This window comes from Camelus ferus, chromosome 20 (assembly GCF_009834535.1).
Source record: "Camelus ferus isolate YT-003-E chromosome 20, BCGSAC_Cfer_1.0, whole genome shotgun sequence".
In the NCBI taxonomy this organism is placed as follows: Eukaryota; Metazoa; Chordata; class Mammalia; order Artiodactyla; family Camelidae; genus Camelus; species Camelus ferus.
The window spans coordinates 12,395,781-12,419,691 of NC_045715.1; the positions used below are offsets into that span (position 1 = coordinate 12,395,781).

The window sequence follows — 23,911 nt, forward strand, 5'->3', positions numbered from 1 at the left end:
GAGGGAGCACAGGGCCCCAGGCTGAGGGGTCTGGGGAGGGAGTTGGTTCTTGGGCAGGTGGGCTGCTGGTTTGGCAAGTTGGGGAAGACATGCTGCATACACACAGTTGAGAAGGAATCCCAGAATGAGATGGGAGAGGAGGGAAGAGGAGCAAGTTGAATAGAATAGAAGCAACTCAATCTGGGCGCAGACATACAACCTTTTAACAGAGAGCAAAGACAGTGGGCACTTTACCGTGGGGCTGGTGAGCTCACAGGAGCAAAAACCTGCTACCATTGCCAACCTGAATCCCTCTTGGGTTGGTCACGTTTTGAGTTTCAGGTCAGCACCTCAACAGGCGGCTCTCCATCAGCAGTGCGGTTCTTTGGACTCTGACCCTCTGCGCCCTCTCCAGCTCTGCTCTCCCCCAAGGGCATCCGGTCTTCCAGCACCCGCTCTGACCCCCAATTCCGTGACTCGTGCCCCACGTGCTTGGCTTCAGGGGTGAGGGATTTGGTGAGGAGGGGATGGCAGTGTGGGCTTGAATGTTTTGAGCACCAACAGAAAAATGAGCTGGAGATACATGGCAGGAAATAAGAATCTGGAGATTTCAAGGTTTCTCAAGTTCCCACACACACATTTGAGTAACTGAATTTTTATAATACATACTGCCCTATTAACATGTGCTAAACAATCTAAATCATTTTGGTATCAGGCGAGAGGGGAACGTCTGATTTAACAAAATGTGATTGTTAATGAAAAACAGAAGTTTTGAATCTAAACATTCATAAATAAACAGACATGAATCCAGCCCTAAGAACGCTGCACTACATAAAGACTTTATCATTTAAACAAGATTAAATTAAGAGGAAAAAACTGCCAAACTCAGAAAAAAAACTTTTAAAAGATTTATTTTTACAGTTTGGGAAAAATATTTTGTTCCATATAGATTGGTTAATTTCAATAATTTTAAAATCTGTTTTTTCATTGTCACATATAAAATTAGATAAGGAGGAAAAGTGTGAAAATGGGTGCTAGAATTAAGCACAATTTGAGGGTTTATAGTAAAAGTTAATGTTTTATATAATGTCTTGGATCACTGTCTTTTACCTTGAACCCTGTTAAAGTGTTACATTTCCTCAATGGTTCTAAATTTCATAAAGAATGCCAATTTTTCTATGTCTATTATATTTCTTTAAGTTATATGTATTACATTACTTTTTTTTTTAATTATACACGTATTACATGCTGATTGTAAAAATTCTTGCAATCTGTAAGTAAGACATACAGGGATAATCTTTCACCCCCAATCAAACTCTCCTTTCCAAAGTATGGTTTTATTTTTTTCCCTAAAAAGTTATATGCATTTTTGAGCAAAGATCTGTGATATGATTTGTGAACAATTTTTTCCCCAAAAGTCATCCATTACATTTTCGTGCCTTAGCACAATTTCCAGTTGCTCAAAAACATGTTGATATGACTTGCTTCTATTTACGTCTCATTCACTTTTCTGTAAATAGATATAGCTTTTCAATAATGCAGTCAATTCCCCAGCTTTTATGTCGTTCTTCAAAAGCATCCACCTTCTCCAGACAATGGATGTTGCACATTGAACCTGAAACAAAAAAGAAAACGTAACAAGCTAAAACTTTATGAAGAATGCAAGCAGTTCTTCTAAAAGCACGTCAAATGATTTCAAAAACAGTGTGCACTGAAGATTCTTCTGTTCTTTTTAATGAAACTGGGACAATACCACGGGTAACTTTTCTGAATTCTGAATTGTTGGTATCACTTAGAACTCCTAAGAGCTAAAAATAAACTTACCATCTCTCTAGAAGAATTCAAATGTCTTTCACATAAACATACCACTTAGCTCAAAAGGCATAGTGTGGAGATGGGTCCCTTTTTTGGATAAAATAGCCTCCAATAAAATGGTTTCTGGCTTTTATATTTTATATACTTTGAGATAGTGATAGTCTGCTAGCAGCTCAAAACAGTTAACTGTTGACTTTATTTAAAAAGTTACAGCACACATCTGGAACTTACCAAACAATTTTTTAATTTCAGCATCCGGAACATAAAATGGTGGACCTAAGTAAAACAGAAACATAATGACGAATAAATCCTATAGATCTAACTCTAAAGAGAAAGAAATTCTCAGGGCTCAGTTCTCAGCTTATTTCCAATGACTTGGGTACACTCACTCCATACACAATTTAGTTATCCAAATAGGCGAGGCTATGACAGGTTCTTTTGCTTTTTCTTTTGCGTATCTTATACCAAAGACTGGCTTACGGAGGGGATGGTAATGGCAGGTGCCCATCTCCAGCTTAGGTGAGACGGTTGAGTCAGCCTGGGGCTCGGGAGCAGGGAAATATGAGTGGAGTTCACTGCCATTTACTTTAAGCGGAACAGTTCTGCCCCTTCCGAGAGGCTGTTCTGAGCCTCCACTGTGTCTTCTCCCCTCAGGCCCTTCCTTAGCCCTGCCGCTCAGAAAGGGAATGTATCATGTCAGCGGAGCTGACATCTGTCTCCAGTATTTTCTGTTTCCATCTGATGGTCCCAGACTTAATCATGGACACTAGGTCTCATCTTTGAAGGAGTTTTCAAGACCTGCTTTATTCAAACAGAAAAAAAACTTTTACTGACATCTATAAATATTTATAAAACAAGCCACTTTACAAAAAGCTCAGTGAGAAAGCAGAAAGGGGATTTTTGCCAATTAAAAGTCTATGGATTTGGTTTTCCCTTCTTCCTGTAAAGCCATGACTTAAAGGTGAGGCTTTAGTGTTAAAACACATCCAAGTGAATCCAGAAGAAAACATCACTTTTACATTCAAAACAAAGATAGTTATTTGAAAAATGCAACGGATTGTGTGCAATTTCAGAAATTAAGTAACAGTTTACAGATTCTCCGGCACAGCGCCGGCCTCCCCACGTCCAGGTTTCACCCCGTCCTCTTACGAGGATGTGTTCGTGCGTGTCTGTAGGCACCTGCCCCAGACATCCCCCCACCATGGATGACATGGATTTCATGTCGTATGTGTCACATGAGATAAATCAGGAGAAACTAATGCTGCCCATGTCATAGAATTAAATCAGGAAATGAGGGAACTAAAGAACAATCAAACAACTTTACCTGCGTGTTTAGTTGGATCGTAAGAAAAAACAGACAAGAGGTACTGGAACCCAGTTCTCGTTAGCGATAGCATTATATCTGCATAGCTGGAAAGAACACACAAAGGCCCGGGTTAGATTTCTCTACAAAGTCAAGGCCTGCAGGGCATGAGAGGCAGGTGGGAGGCGGGGGGAGCCAGCATTTCCTTTTGTCTCTATTACTGACTTTAATTCCCCTAATGATCATACAAAGTCGACTCTCATTCCAAAGAGCCAGAAATGGGCTCAGCAGTGCTGTCACTCGCCTGAGCTGGGAAACAGTGAGCGCCCATCAGACCAGAAGACGTCACACCCAGCGGAGCAGAGGCTCTTTCCAGCTGGCTGTGGTCCCCGGAGGCTCTCCCAGCTCTGGGGCAGTGGTTCCCAGACCGGGCTGGTGCCAAGATTACATGGGCACCTGCTGGAAGACAAGATGCCTGCGCTTCATGCACCCCGAGACTGACGCAGGAGGGTGGCTGGGGGGCCTGGGACACTGTGGTGTAACAAACATCCTGGGTGCCTGGGTCATCTCCAGGGCCTTGGGTGAGAGGTCAAAACACAATCTCTTTCTTTGTTTAGCTGGGGAGAGAGAACACTAACGAACAGGCCAAAATTCAAGGCACTATGAAATTAAAGTTCTGCCAGTAAGCAGAGACCCTGAGTGCTACGGCAACGGTCCTTGGGAGGGGGTGTCCTGGGGAGCAGGTGATACCACCTCACAGCCATGTCAGGGTGGGGACTATGCCCTAACAGAGCCCATTGGCAGACTGATCTGGAGCCAGGCCAGGGCCCAGTACAGAATGATGAGCTTGACCAACCAGATGCCTCCACTGGGAAATGGAGGTAAGAGATGCAAAGAGGGGTTGCTAGGTAACCGTGTCATTGTACCGAAAGCCAGAGTTTTTGTGCACTGTGGTGGTCGGAGCTGAGGAGGCTGAGGGCTGTCAGTCAGATGAGTGGGAGCAGGAGTGAGGTTAGAGAAGGAAGCCAAGGGGTCAGGTAGGACAAAGGAGAAGCACACAGGGAGGAAGAGAGGCTGTGACAGACAGACATACAGAGATGGACAGGCTGCACAGCTCAGAGTGAGGAGCCTTGGTTCTCAGCACACGGGGTATGCCCGGCTGTACCCTGACCCCTGTCCAGAGCCCTGTGAGAAGTCAGGGGCTCTGTGTAGCATGGGGTTAGGGGTACAGACTCTACAAGCCCCCCAAGCTCAAACTCCAGCTCCTCTACTTACTGGCTACATAAGCTCAACAAATTCTTAAGCCCTCTGTGCCTCAGTCTCCTCGCCTGTAAAATGGGGATGAGATTAGTAACCAACTCACAGGTGGTCGTAAGAATTCAATGAGTTTACACACATAAAGTGCTTAGAAACCCTGCCTGGTACACAGTAAGCACTTGGGGCAGCGACCGTTGCTCCTTTAGCATCTTCAACATGAACTCCCCTAAAACTTGAGCTGGCGTGAACAGGCTGCTCTTCCTTGCAAGCGAAAGAACAAGCCCTTCACAAACTTTTGAGCAGAAACCTTTACTTCTTCACTTCCTCTTGTTCTTAAGAAGCAGAAAGGAGCAACATGCTGTCCCGACAAAAGTGATCAGTCAGGTGGGTTTGTCAGGACTAACAGGCATCACTCCTCGTGGAATGCAGACTTTCTCTCTCAACCAGTTTCAAAAAATTCAGAAAAATGAGAGGTATGATTAATGTCAGGCAAGAGACCTGAGAGTCACAGCAGAAAACACATCCGTTCTTCCCCACGTGCAGTCTGAGCAGAAGGACGACGTGAGTACTGATGGAGAACTGGGAGAAAGCATGAAGTTCCGTAAGTGCTGAGATAAAGTCATTTATCTTTCTAACAGCTTGAAGTAAGCAGCTTTTCTGGAGACAAGGGCCAATGTTCTCAGGCACACTTGGGGCTGTGAACACACACACACACTCACACACACACACACACGAGGCTGGGAGGGGAGGAAAGAGTGACAATGGGGGACTAGGGAAGACACTTGGTCTGTGGCCAAACCAGAACTAGATTCTCTAAGAGTTCCAGATGGAGCCTCACTGTTCTGTTAACCATGAATCAAACAGGTCAGAGGCCACTTAGATGGTCCTCACTTCTAGGACAGAGGCGGCGATGGGGGCTGCAGAAAACAGGGTATCTCCCTTGCTCCGAGTCCAGTTTGTTTTCACTTATTTACTCAACAAATATTGATTAAGCTCCTACTATGTGCTACAAATTTCTATTTCTATTTATTATTATGGTCGATCGCATTATTATCTGTAAGAATTATGCCAGATGGGGGGGAAACAACCAGACACCAGGTGCATGGTCTGGAGACTGAGCCTTGTGACTTCTGGTTTGCTCCCCACGGCCTCGGGGATTTGAGGCACGCAGCCGAAGCCCACGCAGAGACCAACCCAGATAAAGAGGAGGAACATCCTCAGTGGGTGGGAAAAGCGTCCTACACCCTTTAGAGCCGGATGCTCCTGGACATAGGTCTTCTAATTCCAGATGCAATAAGCCATTTCAAACTAGTAAAAGTCTAGTAACTTTCTGGAAACCAGGAAAAGTACAGTATACTAAATTAAGAAAGCATTTTAAAAAGGGAAAAAAACAATGTAATTAAAGAAATCGAATCACTAACCGTTTGCGATCACCGGGATTAATAGCAACTAATGCTCCTCTATCCCAGATCCTGTCAAATTTGCCAATATTTGCTCTACCGGAAAGAAAAAGAAAAAAATACAACAGTTTATGTAAGAAAAATCGAAACTTTAACAAGACTAACAGCGTTCTGCACGGCGCACGCTGGTACCTTGCCAGCTGTTACGGGACTGGGACCTCACACCCGCTTTTCCCCAGAGGCTATAGGGATGTGCTGTCGGGGTGTGAGTTGCTGTCCATCCCCTCGTAGTTCTAGGAGCTGGTGGCAGCAGCTCCCCCTTCTGCTGGGACTTGGGAACACACACCAGGAACAAGTGACAGTTTATGACAACTCTGTGCTCAGCCCCTGGGAATATCAGGGACTTTCAGGAGATGGGGTCTCACCTCCCTCCGCATCCTGAAACTCATTTCTGTTACAGAGTCAGGCGTGAAGTGGAAGACACTTTCTTGTTTTCTCTTCCTTTTTCCTACCTGCCTAGGGTCAGAATAATGTTTTCCAGAGCTTAGAAGCCACCCAAGGGCAAAGATTATCAAGTGTGCAGACATGTACACTATAGTAAAAAAATAACTGCAGAACAGAGATTCATATCGGTGTTTTGTGGGTGCAAGGGGGCAGGAGTGATTAAAAAGCCCCTCCTCCACCCACCCAGCAGTGCCCAGCACACACTTAAGTTTCCAGAAGTGCAGAGGGAGACTTCAGTCCTACCTGGGAAGATCAAAAATACTGCAACAATACAATGAAATGTTCCCCGAGGAACTCTGCAATGAAAAAGTCAAGACAGAAAAATTCTACTTAGTTAGGAGATATTTGAATAGTCAAGGAAAAAGAAAAAAGAGGGGCAAAGCAGAGCATAGGTGGTAGAGAAGGAATGTGTAATTAAACATAAAGGATGTAATTTCACTGCAAATAATTGTTTACACATCTTATTTTAATTTTTTTAATTATAAGATAAATATGGACCTTATTACAGAGAATTTACAAAATAAAGAAAAAATCTGCATGCCACCATCTGAACACAGTGATTATAATCATTTTAATGAATTCCTCTCCATCTTTGCCCTCCTCACTTCCTGCACCTGGCAACCTTTGCAAATTTTTTTTTAACTGAAGATAAAATTTTACTGAAAATAATTTTTAATGGCACTCTTAAAATGAAACACCTGTATGGGGTTCTTTTGGATCAACTCAAAGAGGAAAATCACAGGGAAGTTAACCCTGAAGATCAGTTAGCTATTATTCACTTTGGAGCTTGTTCAATTTTAGCAATGTTTACTTTAGCAGAATCCTGAAATTTTGACTCTGCTAAAGACAAGCACATAGATCAATCAATTACCAGGCAGGCTGAGTGAGAAAGCACAGACGTTTTCAAAGTTTCTTGTGGAAAGTGAAGTTGTACTAGTCTCATTGGCTAATGAGTATTTATTTCCTGCACACATCCTGGCAGGACCACCCCAGTTCTGGACAGTGGAAGCGAATTTTTTTTAATTGAAATATAGTTGACTTACAATGTTGTTTTAGTTTCTGGTGTACAGCAACGTGATTCAGTTATACATATATTTTTTTTTTCCTATTCTTTTCATTATAGGTTATTACAAGATACTGAATATAGTTCCCTGTGCTCTGCAGTAGGTCCTTGTTGTTTTGAAAGTGAATTTGACAGAGTCTCTGACTCCACTGAGGACAGCCTGGTGGAGCAGAGGCCGGGGTACCAAGAAACACTACGGCACGGAATGGGTTGTACTGTTCTGGTTGTGTGCCCAGAACCGTGGGAACAGAGTGGACAGGGCAGAGAAAGGCCTGAGCACCAGGAAAGACAGACCAGGAGGCGGAACTGTGACGGGGGCGGGGGGGGGGGTGCGCTGAGGGCACAATCCAGGGCGATGAGAAGTCTGGGCGGTGAGAAGTCTGGGCGGTGGGGATGGGGGGAGGGCAGGGTAGGAAAGGTGCATCAGGACGTGAAATTGTTGGATTTTATTCTGAAATGAGGCACCAACAGAGGTCACACATAGAGGAGGGCAGGTCTTCACTGCCCAGTCTGGGAGCACGGTGGGGGTCAGCCCGGAGAGAAGTGGGGGGCTTGGAGGCAGGAGCAACAGCCTGTGAATCTTAACTTTGGCTGCAGATTGGAATCACTGGGGAGTTTTAAATAGACCTGATGCTGGGCCCCACCCCTAGAGATTCTGATTTAATTTGCCCAGGGCGAGGCCTCAGCACTGGGAATTTTGAAAGATGCACAGATAGTTTGAAATGTGCCGCTGGGGCTGAGAACCATTACTCCAAGGGGTCTGGAAGCAGGACTAGCCTCTATGGACTGAGTGAAACACTGGGATTCTTAGGTGACCTAAGAATGGAGTGGGAGGGAGCTGTAAAATAAAGTACCATCAAGCCTCCTACTGAACTGATCAATTAATTTTAATATTTAGAAAAGAGAGTACTTTGTGAAGACTACATACACAGACCAACAGTGGCCAGAACATGTCTGACTAGGGACCTTGGACCCAAAACCTGTGCAGTAACCAGCCCGAGAAGCCAAACCACAACCTTGCAGAACTTGATCAGTGACCACGAGCCCCCCTGATTTTTACCACCCCTCACCCCATCCCCTTCCAACTCAAAGCCAAATACACTTCCCACACCAATCACAAAGGACACAGCTTCTAGTCAGCCAACAGCCTCCAATCAGCGTTTTTCACTCGAAAGCATTTCCACCCCCGCCTGTCTATGAGCCTCTGCCAAATGCAATTGGCCAACTCTGAATAAACATGTTCTCTTCTGGATGGTCTTTGTTTATTTCCACATTGTTACCCCAGGCTGCTGAAGCAGTTGCACTGGATCATTCTGGTGGTCACAGATGAAGACAACTCCCAAATCTTATCATTTCCAGCCCAAACGCTGCCCTGTGCTTCAGAGACATTTGCTGATTACACCTTCGCCATTCCTCAGGTCTCTGAAACTCACCACCCCCGGAACAAAACTCATTTTCTCTGCTCTTCAACTTGCTTCTCCTTTATTCTCTGCCATCCAACCAGGAATCTGAGCTGGAAATGTGAACTCATCACCCCCTGACTCCCACCCTATTCATCACGAAATCCTCCCAGTCTGACATCCTCAAAATCACTTTAACACACCTGTTCCTCCAAGTGCCCCTACTGCAGTCCTTCAAAATCTCTTTCCTGGACCACGACTCACAGCCTCCTAACTGGTCTCTCTGCCGGGAGGTTACTTCCCTTTGAATTTACTTCCCTTTTTTTGGGGGTGTGGAATATAGATCAATGGTAGAGTGTGTGCTTAGCCTGCCCAAGGTCCTAGGTTCAATTTCCAGTACCTCCGTTAAAAAAAATTTTTTTTTTACTTTCCTTGAAGCCAGAAGGGTGGTTTGTCTCATAAGAAAATGTGGCCATCTCATGTTCCCACTTGAAATTGCAGGATGAAGTACCAGCTTCTCAGGGCGTCTGAGACCAAGGACAGGACTCCCTGCCTGTCCCAGACGTATCTGTCAGGAAGCTCCCCCAGGCTGGATTTGGTAACTTTCCTCTCTGTTCCCTTAACACCCTGCATCATTACACTTAGCCCCGCGTACGACAGCCTGCTCTTTGTTTCTCTTCTCTCCTAAGCTAAAGGATTCTTTAGGGCAGGGAGTGTGGCTTTATCTTTTCAATGTCTTATGCAGGGTGTAGCACAAGTTCCCAGAAACTCCTGTTTATACGTTAGAAATCAAGCCTGTTTATAAATTAAAAATCAAATAAACGCAAACCAAAAACGTGAGTCTAGTTAAGCTTTGACCTTGGCTTTCATATATATTTGCTCACATACAGCTTTCATCCATCTTTCTATATTTTATTTATTAAATTTCTTTTGGGGGGGGTGATAAGGTTTGCTTGTTTGTTTGTTTGTTTTTAGAGGTGGTTCTGGGGAATGAACCCAGGCCCTTGAGCATGCTAAGCACACACTCCACCACCATCTTTTTAAGTCCTGGCCCCTCACACTATATAATGTCCAGGCAAATCTGGTGATAAAGTGGGGTCATCTAACACTCACGTTGTATTCTCACTAACTCACACTGAGAAAAACCTTGTTGCAGGGGTATGTAAATAATTATTTACCAAAATCTAAACGAACCTTGAATACTTTGGCTCCAGGGATTTCCATAACTGGTTCTTCCGAGTAAGAAAGATCCTGCTCCGTAAAAAATTCCCGTATCCCGAGTTCACTGATTTCCACACCAACTACACTGTGCCCTCGGTCTGCAAACCTGCATAAAATCACATAATTACACTTAAATTATTTCAAGTACAGTACTAAATAAAAGGATATACCCCAATAAGCATACATTTTTCACAGGGTTTCACAGAACATGCAGATCCACAGAAAGCAGCTCTCTATATTCTCAAACCTTACGTTTTTGAAACTCTGAAAAACTGATTTATATGACCTTGGGAAAAGAAGTCACGAGTTTGGAAAATTATACCTTAAAATGTGGATTTACTACAAATGGATCTGATTAGAAGAGTTTCTGATTTAAAAGCATCCTGTGAATTAGATACACTTTTCAGTTTCTCTAAATCACCTCTGTCCATTAAGACTTTCAGGGATGATGAAGAATCTATACCTGTGCTGTCCAGCCCAGCAGCCACTAACGACGTGGGCCTGAGACGTGGCTAGCGTGATTTAGTTTAAAAAGCCACCTTGGGCTAGTAACTATTGTACTGAAGCACACGGCTCTAAAACATTAGCACCCATTTCTACAATCATCTTCTAATTTCAATTTACTTACAATAAACCTTATCCAGAAATTTAGTTAATTATCATAGTCAAATAACTGGTATTTTCCTGGTTTATAAGCTTTATATTACAGGAGTCAGTCTTGGCATCTCGGACTTCAGCATTAGTGGCACAAATACCCAGGCACAGTATTGATTTTGTGTCAAATTAAATGCATAAGTCAGTTCTGCTATAATGCAATCTATGTCTTCGTAAAAATCACTGCATTATGCAAAATCGTGCAATAAAAATCACGAGGTTTATGGGGAAAATGGCGGTTGGGGCACATATTAAAAATTCTGTCCCAATAGGATATTATTTGGCCATCAAAATTGAAATCTTGCCATTTATGACAACATGGGTGGACTTTGAGGGCGTTATGCTAAATGAAATGACTCAGACAGAGAAAGACAAAAAGCATATATGTGGAATCTAAAAACAAACAAAAAAACCAAGCCAAACCCAACCAAACCCAACCCAACTAGCTCATAAATACAGAGAACAGATTGGTGGTTGCCAGAGGCTGGGGGTGAGCGGTGGGTGAAATGGGCGAAGGGAGTCAAAGGTACACATTTTCAGTTATAAAATAAATTAGTCATGGGGATAATAACGTGTAACCTGGTGACTATAGTTAGTAACACTGTATTGCACATTTTAAAGTTGCTAATAGAGGAGATTTTTAAAGTTTTCACACATAAAACATTTCTATAACTATGTATTGATTAACTACTTATTGGAGTGACCATTTAATAATACATGCATGTGTATACAAATACGGAATCATTATGTTGTATACTGGAAACTAACATAATGTTGCATGTCAATTATACCTTATTTTAAAAAAAATGTTTAAAAAAAAGCTGGGGGGAGGGTATAGCTTCATGGTAGAGTGCGTGCCTAGCATGCATGAGGTTGTGGGTTCAATACCTGGTACCTCCACCAAAAGTAATAAATAAATAGATAAACCTAATTACCTGCCCCCACAAAAAAATTAAAAAAAAAAAAAAAGCTGCTACACATTTGCCATAACTTATCTCTGTGAATCAGGATTTTTTAAAAAATAATACACAATTAAACAATATTTAGAAATAAACTAGATTAAAAGTGTTACTTAAGGGGGAAAAAAAAACTTAGTGCCACATTAAAAAGAAAAAAGGCAGGAACCTAATAGCCATAGGTGCACAGTTTTACACGTTAAATGGTTACAGTATATATAAATACTACAACATGGCACTTCACCTTGAGAAAGACCTGAAGTTTACTTACAGAGCTGGGCATTGGAGGGGAGGGTGTAGTGCAGTGGTAGAGATTGTGCTTAGCATGCAGGAGGTCCTAGGTTCAATCTCCAGCACCTCCATTTAAAATAAACAAATAAATAAACCTAATTTCCCCCAACCTCAAAAAAAAAAAAAAAAGAAAGAAAGAAAAAAAGAATTGGGCATTGGAAGGGTTGAGGCTTTAGAATTACTGTAAAGTAATGGACAGAGATTATTGACAATCACACAGAAAGTTCTAGCACTAGCTGTGGATGGGAGTGGCTCACAGCACATAGGGTGAGGTAACTGGGAGACGTCCGAGGTGTGTGCGTGCGTTTTGTGTATTTATACACGGTTTATAGTTCAGCTGGGTGTTCTTTATACACAGTTTATAGTTCAGCTGGGTGTTCTTATCTGCTTTCACCTCATGTTTCTTGCAGACAAAATCATGGATGAGCAAATGTGAAATTCACATCATGCTCAAATTGTTCCTTAACATAGCAGTGGAGTTAGAATGAAGTTAGCATTTTCAAAACAAGAGGTATAGAAGAACTGACTGGTCTTATTTCCCACACAAGACACATACTTCCAGTGTGGTCAGAACATGAACTGTTTATAATTCTAAAACACATATACTAATAACTTACCTTTCATGTTTCCTAGGAAATTTGTAAGTTAACATACAGGGAATATTTCTTCTTATTTTCCATACATTTTTTTGAAGTTAGAAAATATTTTTTAATATGTTACCCAAGCCAGCTGCATGAAATTTTATTTCCATTCAACAAATGAAAAAATGAAGCACAGCCTACTAAAGACTGGCATAGGCTAGATTGTATTGGAATATATTGCCCTTAAAAAAAAACCCAAAACCTAAGAAAATGTCTTAAACATTTTGGGCTTCAGCTCATAGTTTATCTATTCACATCTGATATTTCTATAGACCCTAATATACAAATTCATTACATAAATGAAAAATCCTATGATACAATAACAATTACAATAGCTTAGTTCTGGTGTTTTTACTACAAATGACTTTAGACCCTAAATCGTTAACAGCCGCATTTAATTGGCTGTTTCATCATACCATATCCTAATCTCGTCTCAGAGCCTCTGCTAGAATTAGACTGTTTCCACTTACTGCACGGCAATAAGACAATCTGTTCATAGAGTTAATGTTTTCCTTGTAGGTAGTTTCCAAGAGAACTCTTTCTTCTGGTTCATTGAGTTGGTTAGGAAATAATGTTCTCAATTTCATGGCCACCCTAGAATCTGAAGCCATAGCAGCCACTCACAAATGCTCTGAGCTACAAGTCGAGGGCCTAGGGGGCTGGCTGGAAAAATGTCACCATCTTCACTCAAAAATCAACCCTAAATGCATGCACGTTCTATGGACTGGCCACCTGTATTTCTAGAGGGAACACAGCATATTTAATAAATTATTACTATATTTTTCACTTACCAGTCATGTTCATGCATACTATTCATTTTTCTTTCATGCTTAATGATCAAAGTTCTCAACATTCAAGCTTAAAAATGAATGTCTTGGCAGGTAGGACTGCGTCTGTCCAATATCATTAAAACAGAATTCTGTATAAATTGGTGGCCAGTTTTGCGACTGTAGGATAACCCACAGTGATAGTGGTTTGTTAATTAAAGTGAATTTTCTTCACAGAGAATTACAAGACATACTTTTGTCATCACCACTGGTTTTGTAACAATGACTCATGAAAACAAAAACTCGTAGGTGCTCACAAAAGGAAGGAAGAGTGGGGGTGAACAGTGGACTGTGCAGTCTTACCCAAAAGTTGTAATACATTTTTTGTTTGTTTTTTGGGGTTTTTTTTTTGGCAGGGGAGGTAATTAGTTACTTTTTTCTTTTTGGAGGGGAGGGGTGATTAGGTTTATTTATTTATTTATTTAATGGAGGCACTGGGGATTGAATGCAGGATCTCATGCTTAGTAAGCATGTACTCTACCACTGAGCTATACCCTCCCCCTTAATTTTTTTTTTTTAATTTAGGTACTGGGGATTGAACCCAGGACCTCGTACATGCTAAGCACGGGCTCTATCACTGAGCTATACCCTCCCCATGTAATTCATTTTGAATTTTTCTGTCCACCTCTATTTAAAATATCTAAAATTTACGCAGTTAACTTCCTAAACCACCTACAAAAACTAAACCATGCACAAAGATGAAGGAGATTTAAGAAGGAAGGCTGGTCCCATCCCCCTCTCCCCTATCTCATTGGTTCTAAACTAATTCTTTTTCTTAGAAACTCAGAACAGGAAGGACTAGGTCGCACCTGGTTCTGCAGTGTCTTACGGTTTGAGAATATTACCTCCATGAACCCATCAGTAATAGTCTACTAAAAATATAGAGATCCTGAGCATTTCCTGAGAATGGCATTTTTTTAACCCACATCCTATTAAATAGTCACCCAAAGTATTTACCATCAAGACAAGAAAATATGTTGATGCTCATACCATTTCATCTCAACTGCTTTTCCACAAAGGGGAAAAAATACTCTCAGTCCATTCTCGCCTTTAAGAAAAGTATCCAAGTGCTTCTTTAACAGCCTGGGGAGAAAAAAAAAAAGTTTGTTTTAATTAGTCCAAGGTACAGAGCAAAGGACTACAATTAAAATGCTAAGGACTTTTCATGCATTGTCTCATTTAATATTTCCCAACAACTTTACCAAGTAGACAACATTAATTATTAAAATCTCTGGTTTACAAATGAAGAAACCGGAAGTTAAGTAACTAGTGAGTAGTTAATCTGACTCAAACATGGGGCTTTTCTGATTAGTAATTAAAAATAAAAAATTATTTTTCCTTGGTTGATATGCTTTGAAAATGTTATATGTGTGTGCATGTGGATCTGGACCTACTGAGTTTTTCAACATTCATTTTATGGAAAGCTCTTGAAATAGGTATTTCAGGCCTCAGAAGTAGCTCTGAAAAGTTCAGTCCTTGTAGTTAATTCCCTCTGTAGAGGCGTGGCTCTTCTAAGGCCAACCAAATGACAGAGATAACCCATGCAATGGTTCTAGGATGATGCCCCAACTACCACTTGGTGTGCAAACATAAGAATAGTAACAACGTCCCCTGGGAAATCCAGGTGGCTGCCTGGAAGAAGGAACATCTGTCACAACCACTTTACTCAGCACTGGCCTATCATTTATTTTTGCTGCTTTGAAGCCTACTACTACTATTAGTATATTGCTCAGCATCCTAGCTCGCTTACTAATTTCTCTCAACTTCCCTTCTCCCACCATATAGATAATACGTTAACATTTGAACACATGCTCTTGGAAAGCAAAGTTAGAACACTACCACTTTTCAGTATAAAGAGATGTAACCATTAATGTAGCTAGAGCATCAGCTGCAAGAAAAAACAAGCATGACTAATACGTAGACGCTACAGGGGATTTAAAAAAACTCATATTTCATAAATCTCAGACACCATCAATTCTAAGTCACATCATTATTTATACTCCATGGGAAGAAACATCACTGCCAATTAAACTGTGACAGGCCACAGATGCATTCTGATTTCAGAGATGCTAAAGTGTGAACAACTAAGAATGTGCATCCTAAAATCAGTCAAAGAATGGGTACCTATATTATCATTTCTATTTCCAAAGTCAGTTTCTGACAGAGAATTTCTCTGTTACAGACCAACATTTACTGCAAAGAAACGCAAACATTTCTTACTGATGCCCTCCTTCTTGATGAAACGCAATGTTGCGGTTCACCCACTTCTCTTGCCACTCTTCCAGAGTTAGCACTCGGTTTTTCTGTACCTCGGTATCCGGGTACTCCTCAACATCAAGGACAGTTCTTGTACCATCCATAGTTCCGTAGATAACTTTGGCTCACAAGCAAATGCCTCCAGTGCCTAAATGGAAAATGTTTGCAATGCTGTCATTCTAAGGACATTTCAAATCTATGCATGAATGACATGAAACTCTACTATCCTCAGCAATATGGCTTTTTAAAAAATATTTCAATATCCAAGGAAGAGCCATATAGAAAATTACTTTTCAGTGAGTCTGAGAGGCATGTCTCATAATACACATTAGGAGAGATTTTTTAAACAAATTGAATTATATCTTAACATTGGAGTAAAAAGGTTTAAGTTTTAAAAAAAAGCACACACACATAAAAAAAAGCATTCCACACTTCATAACTTTCGTAAGCTTAGAATTTCTCCTGGTATCTCACTCTAATTTTTAAAGTTTCTTTTAATGTTTACTTATTTTTTTTAATTAATGTTATAATGTACACAAATCAAAGAGTTCAACAGTTATGAAAGCAGCCATCTCCACTCCCAATGAGGCAACCGTCTTTAACTTTTTTAGCTGAGTCCTGAAATCTAACTCCATATTTCAAACTAGCATGCTTATTTCGTATCTTCTTAATTGATTTCTAGGTAGCATCCAGAAAGGTAAGCATTTCACCTTCCCAGCACACACACACACACACACACACCACCTTCTCATTTTTTGTATCCTTTCCATATAGACATAGCATAATTTTAAATAAATATTTGAAGTACACATTACTATGACTAGGCAAATACTATTCACAGCTAAGCCATGTAGAATTCTAGGATTATTTTTCCTTTTCCACACAGCTTTTTATTCTGCAGGTAATAACTGTCTTGCTCTTTCATTTATAAAATTTCTATATATTTATTACTAATTCAACTCTAAGTTCTCCCAACTGTCTCAATCTCCTATCAGTACACTCTCAGCCTCTTCGGTTATCAGATTTCCTAACAATATCATCATCTTGGAGAACCCTCAGACCTGGATGCACTCTCCTCCTGGTACATCGCTAGCCTTCTGGGATCTTTCTTAATCACCATCCTGGAGACTTCCTTCTTATCTTTTCATGAATCCCCAACCTCCTTTATTGGATATTCCCCACTTTTTGTGGTTACCACCCTTGTATTGGTGAAGTACAACCTTCAGCAGCTTTCTGAGAAAGGGTGCATGGGAGAAAAGGTTTTTTGCAACTTCGCATGTACAAAATGTCTTCATGCTATTCCTCATCCTTAATGTATAGATTTGCTGGGTAACAATTCTTCATTAGAAAACATTTTCTCCCATTATTCTGAAGAAATCAGTCCCTTATCTTCTAGCTTTGAGTTACTGCTTAAATTTAAAGGCATTCTCATCCTGGTATTTTCCACGTGGACCAATATTTTTCTCTCTCTCAAAGCGTTTCTCTGCCTCTCAGTTTTTGCAATTTCATAATTCTGTGCCTTATTCTGGGTCTATTTTCATCCATTTGGCCAAGTTCTTTTAATCTGTTACCTCATATCCCTCAATTCTGGAAAAATCCTTGAATTATTCAGATGATGATTTTGGTCCCTCTTTTTTTTCCCCTCTTTCTCGGACTCCTTTTATTTGGTTGTAGGACATCTTGACCTAATGCTGTAAATTTCTCATACTTTTTGTATTTTTCATTATTTTGCCTTATTTTCTGAAACCACCTTATTTTTTTCTCTCTACCTTTTCATTTAGTTTTTCCTTTCTGCTCTCAAGTCTTTAATTCTTGAGAGCTCCTTTCTATTTCTCATGCTCTCTTTTCATATTATTTTGTTCTTATTTCATGGATGGAATGAATATGCTATTTTCTCTTATTTACCTCCATAGTCTGTCACTGAGTCACTTCTTCTATTGGTTTTATCTTCTATCTTTCAAACTAGTGACTGTCCTCAAATGCCTAGCAATTCTAATTATCTGCTCATATTTAAGAATTAATACAAGAAAGATGATTAGAAATTTAAGTTTGTGGGTGGGGCTTATTGACTAAGCCTCACTGTAGGATGATGTGAGCAGATATTTGGAAGCCTCAATGTTATTATCTTTATTTTCTTTGGACTGGTCAGACTTTCCATAGAGAGACCTCCCAATTCCTGTTGAAAATTTGGGTCCTTGGGACCATGGTTCTAGACTCACATAAGAAAAGAACAAATATGGGAGAGGACCCCAGCATTCAGTGTGCCTGTGTTCAATTAATCTCCATTTTTCAGTATGGTCTTCCATCCCCAACTGTGAACTGTGTCTTCCCAGTCCAAAGACTCTTTCCCTTCTCCAGGGACTAAACCCCTGCAAAGTCTGCTGGTGCGGTGAAGGGCAGATACTTGGTTGCAGGGACTTAAGAAAGGGATCAGGGGATTTAACCATTCATGAACCAGAATTCCAAGCAATCCTTTTAGTTTCAACCATACTCTTCCATCTCCCAGAGGTACCTGGTGTGGCTAATTCCTGAGCACTGGGGGATTCTATAAATGTAAAAAGAGTTGCTCATTGGCTTTCCCCATTGCTGGGTTAGAATTTAGCTGTCTTAAGTCTGCAAAATCCCTTACTACTTGTCTATCTGCTTTCTAGATTTCAAAAATTTATTGCTTTTATCTTCTCTTCGGTCCTCCCTATTCTAGCGGTTTATGCCTTTAAAAATCCTGGTGTTGTTTTGGTGGAATGGAAGGAGGGAGCAAAACTAGACACAAGTACTCCGTATCTGATTGCTACCCCACAAGTTTGTATTTTCCAATAATTTTATTATAGCTTCTTTTTTTGCATGGGAAAATGTGCACAAAGATGTTGACCTAAAGAAAAACACACAACATAGGAGCTGTGAGTTTCAATTTTGTTCGGAAACTTTACTTAGAACTATAGCTCGGGAAATAACTCTGAGGAACTGCTCCAAGTATATATGCTTCGTATATATGTTTTTTTTTTTTTTGACTGGGAAAAACATGTAGTCAAGCATACATCTTGGTAAAAGATTACTGCTAATCACAAAGAACAGACACCTGAAGTTAATGATGTTAGTGCTTTTCTGTGTATGAGAAGATGCAAGAATCTTGGGCCATTGAAATTCTCCTGGAAGCATGCCTCTTAAGTATCCAGGTGCCATTTATCCAAAACACAGAATGCATCAGCCTCATTTTCTGAAGTCCTGAATCGCCTCAGGGCACAGCATGGGTCGGCCCTCTGCAGGGATTGCTGACTTAACCCTTGGTGTAACTGGATGAGCGACGTTGTTTTTTGTTCCTTATTTTCTTTACAAAGGGAGCTGAGAAAAAAGGACACGTGACCGTAACTGCAAATCCATCTGAAGGTATGAGAAAAATGTCCTTTCAACATGAAATTTGTAACACTAAGGAGAATACAACGCAAGAGTTCTAGCACTCCCTTTGACTCATTAGTGAAACTAATTTAGTTTGGATTACACCAGCAGGTTATTCTTGCGGAGTTAATTCAATGATTTCTCCATGAGAACAGCAAACCCCACATAAAAGCAGTTATTCAAGAAAAAGTTCTCTTTGTTGCAAAATTTGGCTTCCGTGTGCTTAGGATTCAAGGTGAAGGCACCTCCTTTGGAATTTGGAGTCCAAATTCACTTCCCAGCAAAGTTTTTTTTTAAACAAATGGTTTTTGCAAGGCCCTGCCGATGTCAGAAGGTGACTCAGAGTTTTCTGAGAGGTCAGAGGCTATCTACACTGGGTACAGAAAAGCAAAAAGAGATGCAATTTTCTCATTTCCATTTTCACAGAAACTTTGGAACCTGAATTTGAGCCTTCATAAACAGTTCTCTATTTAAAACATAAGGGAAGCATAATTTTACCATCGAATGCAGGGCAACCCGGAATTGTTCAACTCTACTTCTCTCACACAAACGACATACAAATCAACATCATGAATATAACTTAATTACACCTTAGCTGTTCTTCTAGCTTCTTAAAGTATAACTAACTTGTCCATGTCCTTTTTCTGTAGAAATCAAGTTTCTATAACAAGATAAAAGTGCAAAATTATAAGAATCAAGAAAGGCAAATTTCACAATCATTCTTACCCATACACAGAAATGGCAGATGTACTAGTTTGGTCGCCCAAGTCCTCCTTGGATGGGCTTCCAAGTGTGGTTTCCTCCTCACTTTTTCAAAAAAAATGTTTTTGCTCTAGATTTATTTTAAAATTTCGACAAATTTAAGGATAACTTTCCTGAAGCGCACGAAGTTTAAGAGTATGGCTCGGTGAATTTTTCGTATGCATACACCATGTGCAAATACCACGGAGCAAGACAGAATATTTACAGCACCCCTCGCCCCCCCCACCCCCACCCCCAGCGTATCCCTCACTATTCCGGCAAGTATTTCTTTTTTTAAAAATCACGAATACCCAACAATGCTTTGAGGTCACATCATGCACTCAGAAAGGTCATTCACTATCTGACCTCATTATTCCCCGTTCCCATTCTGCTTCCTGAGTCTCACTTCAGGGCGCGGACTGCTGGCGTGTCCGAGCTTTGTTAGGATGCCCCGTTCTGGAATCCGATCACAGGCTCACACCTAGCAAATGGTGCCATTGCTCATTCGCACCCACTCTGCGCCCGGGGGAGCCTACCTCGTGCGCAGTCCGCAGCCTACCTCTGGTTGTGCCCTGCGGTGGGCGGTACCGGTACTAGGTCTCCAGCTCAGCCTCACCCCCGGCCCTGCCCTTCCCCCGGCGCGCAGGCCCCGCCCCCTCCCCAGGCGCCCGGGCTTGCGCAGCGGCGGAAATAGCCTGGGCGGGGCTAGCAGCGCGGCGAAAGGGAAGGCGGGGACCCTACTCCTCCCTGGTCCCGCCGGCTCCTCCCACCCCGGGTCACGTCGTGACAGGGGCGGAAGCGGCGGCGGCGGCGGCGGCGGCGGCGGCCGAGCGGGGGCTGCGGCTCGCAGCGCGGATCCTGCCGTCCTGTGCGCGCGGCGCGCGGCTCGGGAGAGGCGCCTGCAGCCCGGGGGGGCGCGCACCGTCTCGCCCGCGCTTGGAGGTGGGGAGCACGCGGCTCCGGGGGCGGGCGTGGGGGCGGGGGCGGATTTCGGGTGACAGCTCCGCACAAAGCAGCTTGGCGAGGGTGCAGGCTCTCCTTCTGCCCCTGTGCAGCGCTTCTTGCCGGGGTGGGAGGTGGACTTGTGCCCTAGAGGCTAGCCCTTCCTCCCCGTGTTGGAAGGGGTGCGGGGTGGGGATCCCTGCCTGAAGAAGGGGAAATTCCCGGGCTGAGGTGTTGCAGCGACGGGGTTCCCGGATTCGTCGCGGTGTTGCGGGTCACTCCTAACTCCCCCTCCCCACAATGTTTCCTTTCTGCACAGCGGTGCCCTCTCCCCGCGACTCCTTGCACGCCTCCAGCGCGAAGGTGAGCCTCAGGAGGCTGTTGCTTCTCCGACTTAGGAGAAGAGAGGAGAAAGCTTTTCGGAAAGCTAGGCGGTTGCAGCTGGCACAGGGAACGTTAGGCTCCCTCCTGGGGGCTGTCAGAGCCCTGTCACCTGGGGAGTGCCTGTGGTGGGGGTGGGGGGAACCCACAATCCGAGAATAGGAACTCCGTCGCTGTTCTTCCCAGCTGAGAGCGTGCGGCGAGCAGCCCGCACAGCCTCGCAGGTGGTGTTAGTAATACTCCGGCGCGGCCACCACGCGTGGAGACGCGATCGGCATTGCCAGGTTGCTGGGGTAACTCCTCCGGGACCCGGGACCCGGAGGGGGCGGCCCAATTACGGTAGCTGTTAGTCAACAGCTTGGCAGCTGGCAGGTGAAAGAGGAAGGAAGAGGCAGGCCCAGCTGTAGTGAGTTGGGGTTCCGTGATCTGGAACCGAGCCAGCTCGAGGCCCAGCCTTCCCTTGGGAGAGCGTGCAGGAGTCCATAGACCACTTCATTTGGGGAGATCATCGCACAACTCGAGGCTTTACACTTTCCTTGGTTGCTTGGTTCTTTGGGTTTTTTTTTTTTTCCAATCTATTTTAGTGAAAGAAAGGCGAGTGGGAAGGAAAGTTCTTCAGGAGGTACATGAGAAAGTGACCATCAATAATTAATTGCCTTCCAGGCAGAGAAAGTAGTCAACAAAGCATTTGGGCAATTGAACTGGATCCATATTTCGAAAAATGTAATTATTGTGGGAACAATTTTAAGTGGCTCAAAGGGAAATTTTTGCTCCTGTTGTCTCTGAAGAAGTTTCTAGTAGTTTCTCCTATTTTGAGAAATTGTGCTAACGCCGCTATAAATTTTGATTCGAACTTGGAGTCTTTTAGACTCAGAGTCCTTTAGATTTATATTTTTTATGAGTTCTGTGGGTTTTTTAAAAAAGTTTTTGAATAAGCTACTTCAGAAAAAATCCTGGGAATTATTAAAGTAGAAATCTAGACATTGATAGATTCACTTAAACATTTATGCCCCCCAAACCACTTTTTTTCTTTCTTTTGTCACATTAAAAGAACAACAAACCTATGAGTTTAAAATTAGGAAGAAAGAGGCTTAAAAAGTCATACTAAATCTGAAACAAATTTATTATATTTGAATTAGGTGTGTTTATTAATTTGAAGAACCAGGAGGGACATTGCACGTTCAGTATACTAATTTGTTTTAATGACAATTTTGATTGTTATTTCTGAGGTTATATTTAAAAGCGCAGTTAACTGTGGTCCTTGCAACTTAAATTTTTTTCTTCCATTTTAAGCCCCAAGAACCCGGCAACAGTGAAAATGCAGAAATTACAGTGTCAGAAAAGGATGAAGCTTCGTAACTGTTAATTGTATAATTAAAAGTGAAAATGTGCTACCCTAAAAAGCTTTCGTCATATTTTCCCCAGACAACACAGATCTCATAATGGCTTTTATAGTTAATGTTTTCATTTTCTCTTAACCGTTTCTTGAATCACATCGTTCTTCAATGCAATTAAATACATGTTTTCTAGTGTACAGTTGGATTAAAATGTTTGGTGAAATTTCCAGGAGCTATGCTTTCTTTGGAGAGTACCTGCATTCCCAGGCAACACGGTCAAATGTTGCATAAACTTGATTTTACTTATGTTCCTAAGGTAGACTCAAATATGTTTGCTGCACTACTTAACATATACTATACACTTACATAAACTCTATACATATTCACATATGCTTTATTCATGGTTCACTTTGTGGGAAATGTGGGATATATGTTTACATAAAGAAATTTGTCAGATTGGACAGCGTTTTGAAAAGATAACTGATTGAGAAAGCCTTCTTTGGGTATGGCAATTATAGGTAGATCATTAGTGCTTCATCCAGCTGTATAAAGTGCTGGAAAACTAGTGGCAGTTTATTTAATGGTTGTAGAACTGTAATGCATTTCGGAATATGTATAGAGTTTATCTGTTCACGACTGAGAAAGTGAAGACTGAGTCGAAGAAAAACCGTCCATCAAATGAGTATCAAGATTTCTGAAAGTTGATGCAGACGGCAAGCTCAGAGTTCTCACACATGATGTTAATAATCCAAGGAAAATGCGCTTATGAATGTTAGTACAACTCAGATATAAAACAATAGGATTACAAGCCCTTCAAGGCTTTTCTTTTCTCCAAGATTAAGATCGTATAGGTGGGATTTGTATCTTACGATAACAACGCTTTTCCACTTTCAAATTCCTTATCCATAAGCATGTCGTATTTATTGCTCCTGCTATGTTTTGTGTGAGTAGATGTGTGTGTAGTAAAGATAGTGGATCCGGGAAGGCGATATGTGGTAATTGTAGGATCTGTATATCGTTGACTGCTTACTTACACTGAGTATTTTTCATTCGTATCTAATTTAATTAAAAAAATACTAATATGGCAGCTCTTAAATTTTTCGTAGTTTCATGCATAATTTTTCTTATAGACTTTTCATTCTTCACGTTTGTTTAACCGTGCTGTTATTAGACTAGTTTGAGAACTCGTAACATTTTTCCAGTAGAAGGTACTAGTGACAATATAACCCTGACAATATATACTCTGTTCAGTACTGACAGTGTGCCTGAGATTTATTTGTTGCTTGTTACTGAGAAGAGATGAATGAGTTTTCTTTTTAAAGTATAATAAGAAATGAAAATTCAGAAACTAAGAAGACACAGCAGGATAAAGAGGAACATAACAGGCAAAAACTAGATATTTTTACTCACTGAATTTTATAAACAGTAGTGTCATTTGTTTATTAGTCATTCGTGTGATGTTTCTCATTTTTATACATGTAAATGTACATACTACTGATGAATAATGTTTATTGAGTACTTACAATATGCCAGGCCTAGTGATTTAAATC

At 41.6% G+C, this 23,911-nt stretch overlaps 2 protein-coding genes and 1 non-coding gene across 10 annotated transcripts in view; 1 reads left to right on the top strand and 2 right to left on the bottom strand.

Moving 5' to 3' along the window:
* Positions 1 to 872: 872 nt before the first annotated feature.
* Positions 873 to 20,377, bottom strand: TPMT (thiopurine S-methyltransferase). 7 transcript variants are annotated; one of them, XM_032462562.1, is made up of 9 exons: positions 20,261 to 20,317; positions 15,532 to 15,715; positions 14,302 to 14,394; positions 9,916 to 10,048; positions 6,502 to 6,554; positions 5,776 to 5,853; positions 3,119 to 3,204; positions 2,026 to 2,070; positions 873 to 1,594 (listed from the first exon to the last, which is right to left on the bottom strand). In XM_032462562.1, exons 2-9 carry the CDS (start codon positions 15,669 to 15,671, stop codon positions 1,482 to 1,484), a joined length of 741 nt encoding a protein of 246 aa, XP_032318453.1. In that variant the 5' UTR covers positions 15,672 to 15,715; positions 20,261 to 20,317; the 3' UTR covers positions 873 to 1,481. The 7 variants fall into 7 exon arrangements, with proteins under 7 accessions (XP_032318453.1, XP_032318455.1, XP_032318452.1 ...); XM_032462564.1 differs by lacking the exon at positions 20,261 to 20,317 and adding an exon at positions 20,068 to 20,231 and having other exon boundaries at positions 15,621 to 15,715; XM_032462561.1 differs by lacking the exon at positions 20,261 to 20,317 and adding an exon at positions 20,068 to 20,205.
* TRNAS-ACU lies at positions 13,738 to 13,809 on the bottom strand. Its single transcript has one exon. It is a non-coding gene; the product is annotated as a tRNA-Ser (tRNA).
* Positions 20,378 to 20,498: 121 nt separating the features above from the next.
* The window catches only part of KDM1B (lysine demethylase 1B), a 46,987-nt gene continuing 43,574 nt past the window's right edge, over positions 20,499 to 23,911 (top strand). The window contains exons 1-2 of one of the 2 annotated variants that reach the window (XM_032462555.1): positions 20,499 to 20,643; positions 20,963 to 21,006. The gene's annotated coding sequence lies outside the window, so the exon portion shown is untranslated. The remainder of the gene's footprint in view (positions 20,644 to 20,962; positions 21,007 to 23,911) is intronic. The other variant, XM_032462554.1, reaches the window with a different exon arrangement.

What these genes read in the sequence shown, in the direction of transcription:
- TPMT (XM_032462562.1), bottom strand. Translation starts at nt 15,671, where the DNA reads ATGGATGGTACAAGAACTGTCCTTGATGTTGAGGAGTACCCGGATACC. An exon ending in AATCCCGGTGATCGCAAACG is followed by an intron (nt 3,205 to 5,775) that starts GTTAGTGATTCG and finishes TGTTCTTTCCAG; the next exon opens with CTATGCAGATATAATGCTAT. An exon ending in TGAAATTAAAAAATTGTTTG is followed by an intron (nt 1,595 to 2,025) that starts GTAAGTTCCAGA and finishes TTTTTGTTTCAG; the next exon opens with GTTCAATGTGCAACATCCAT.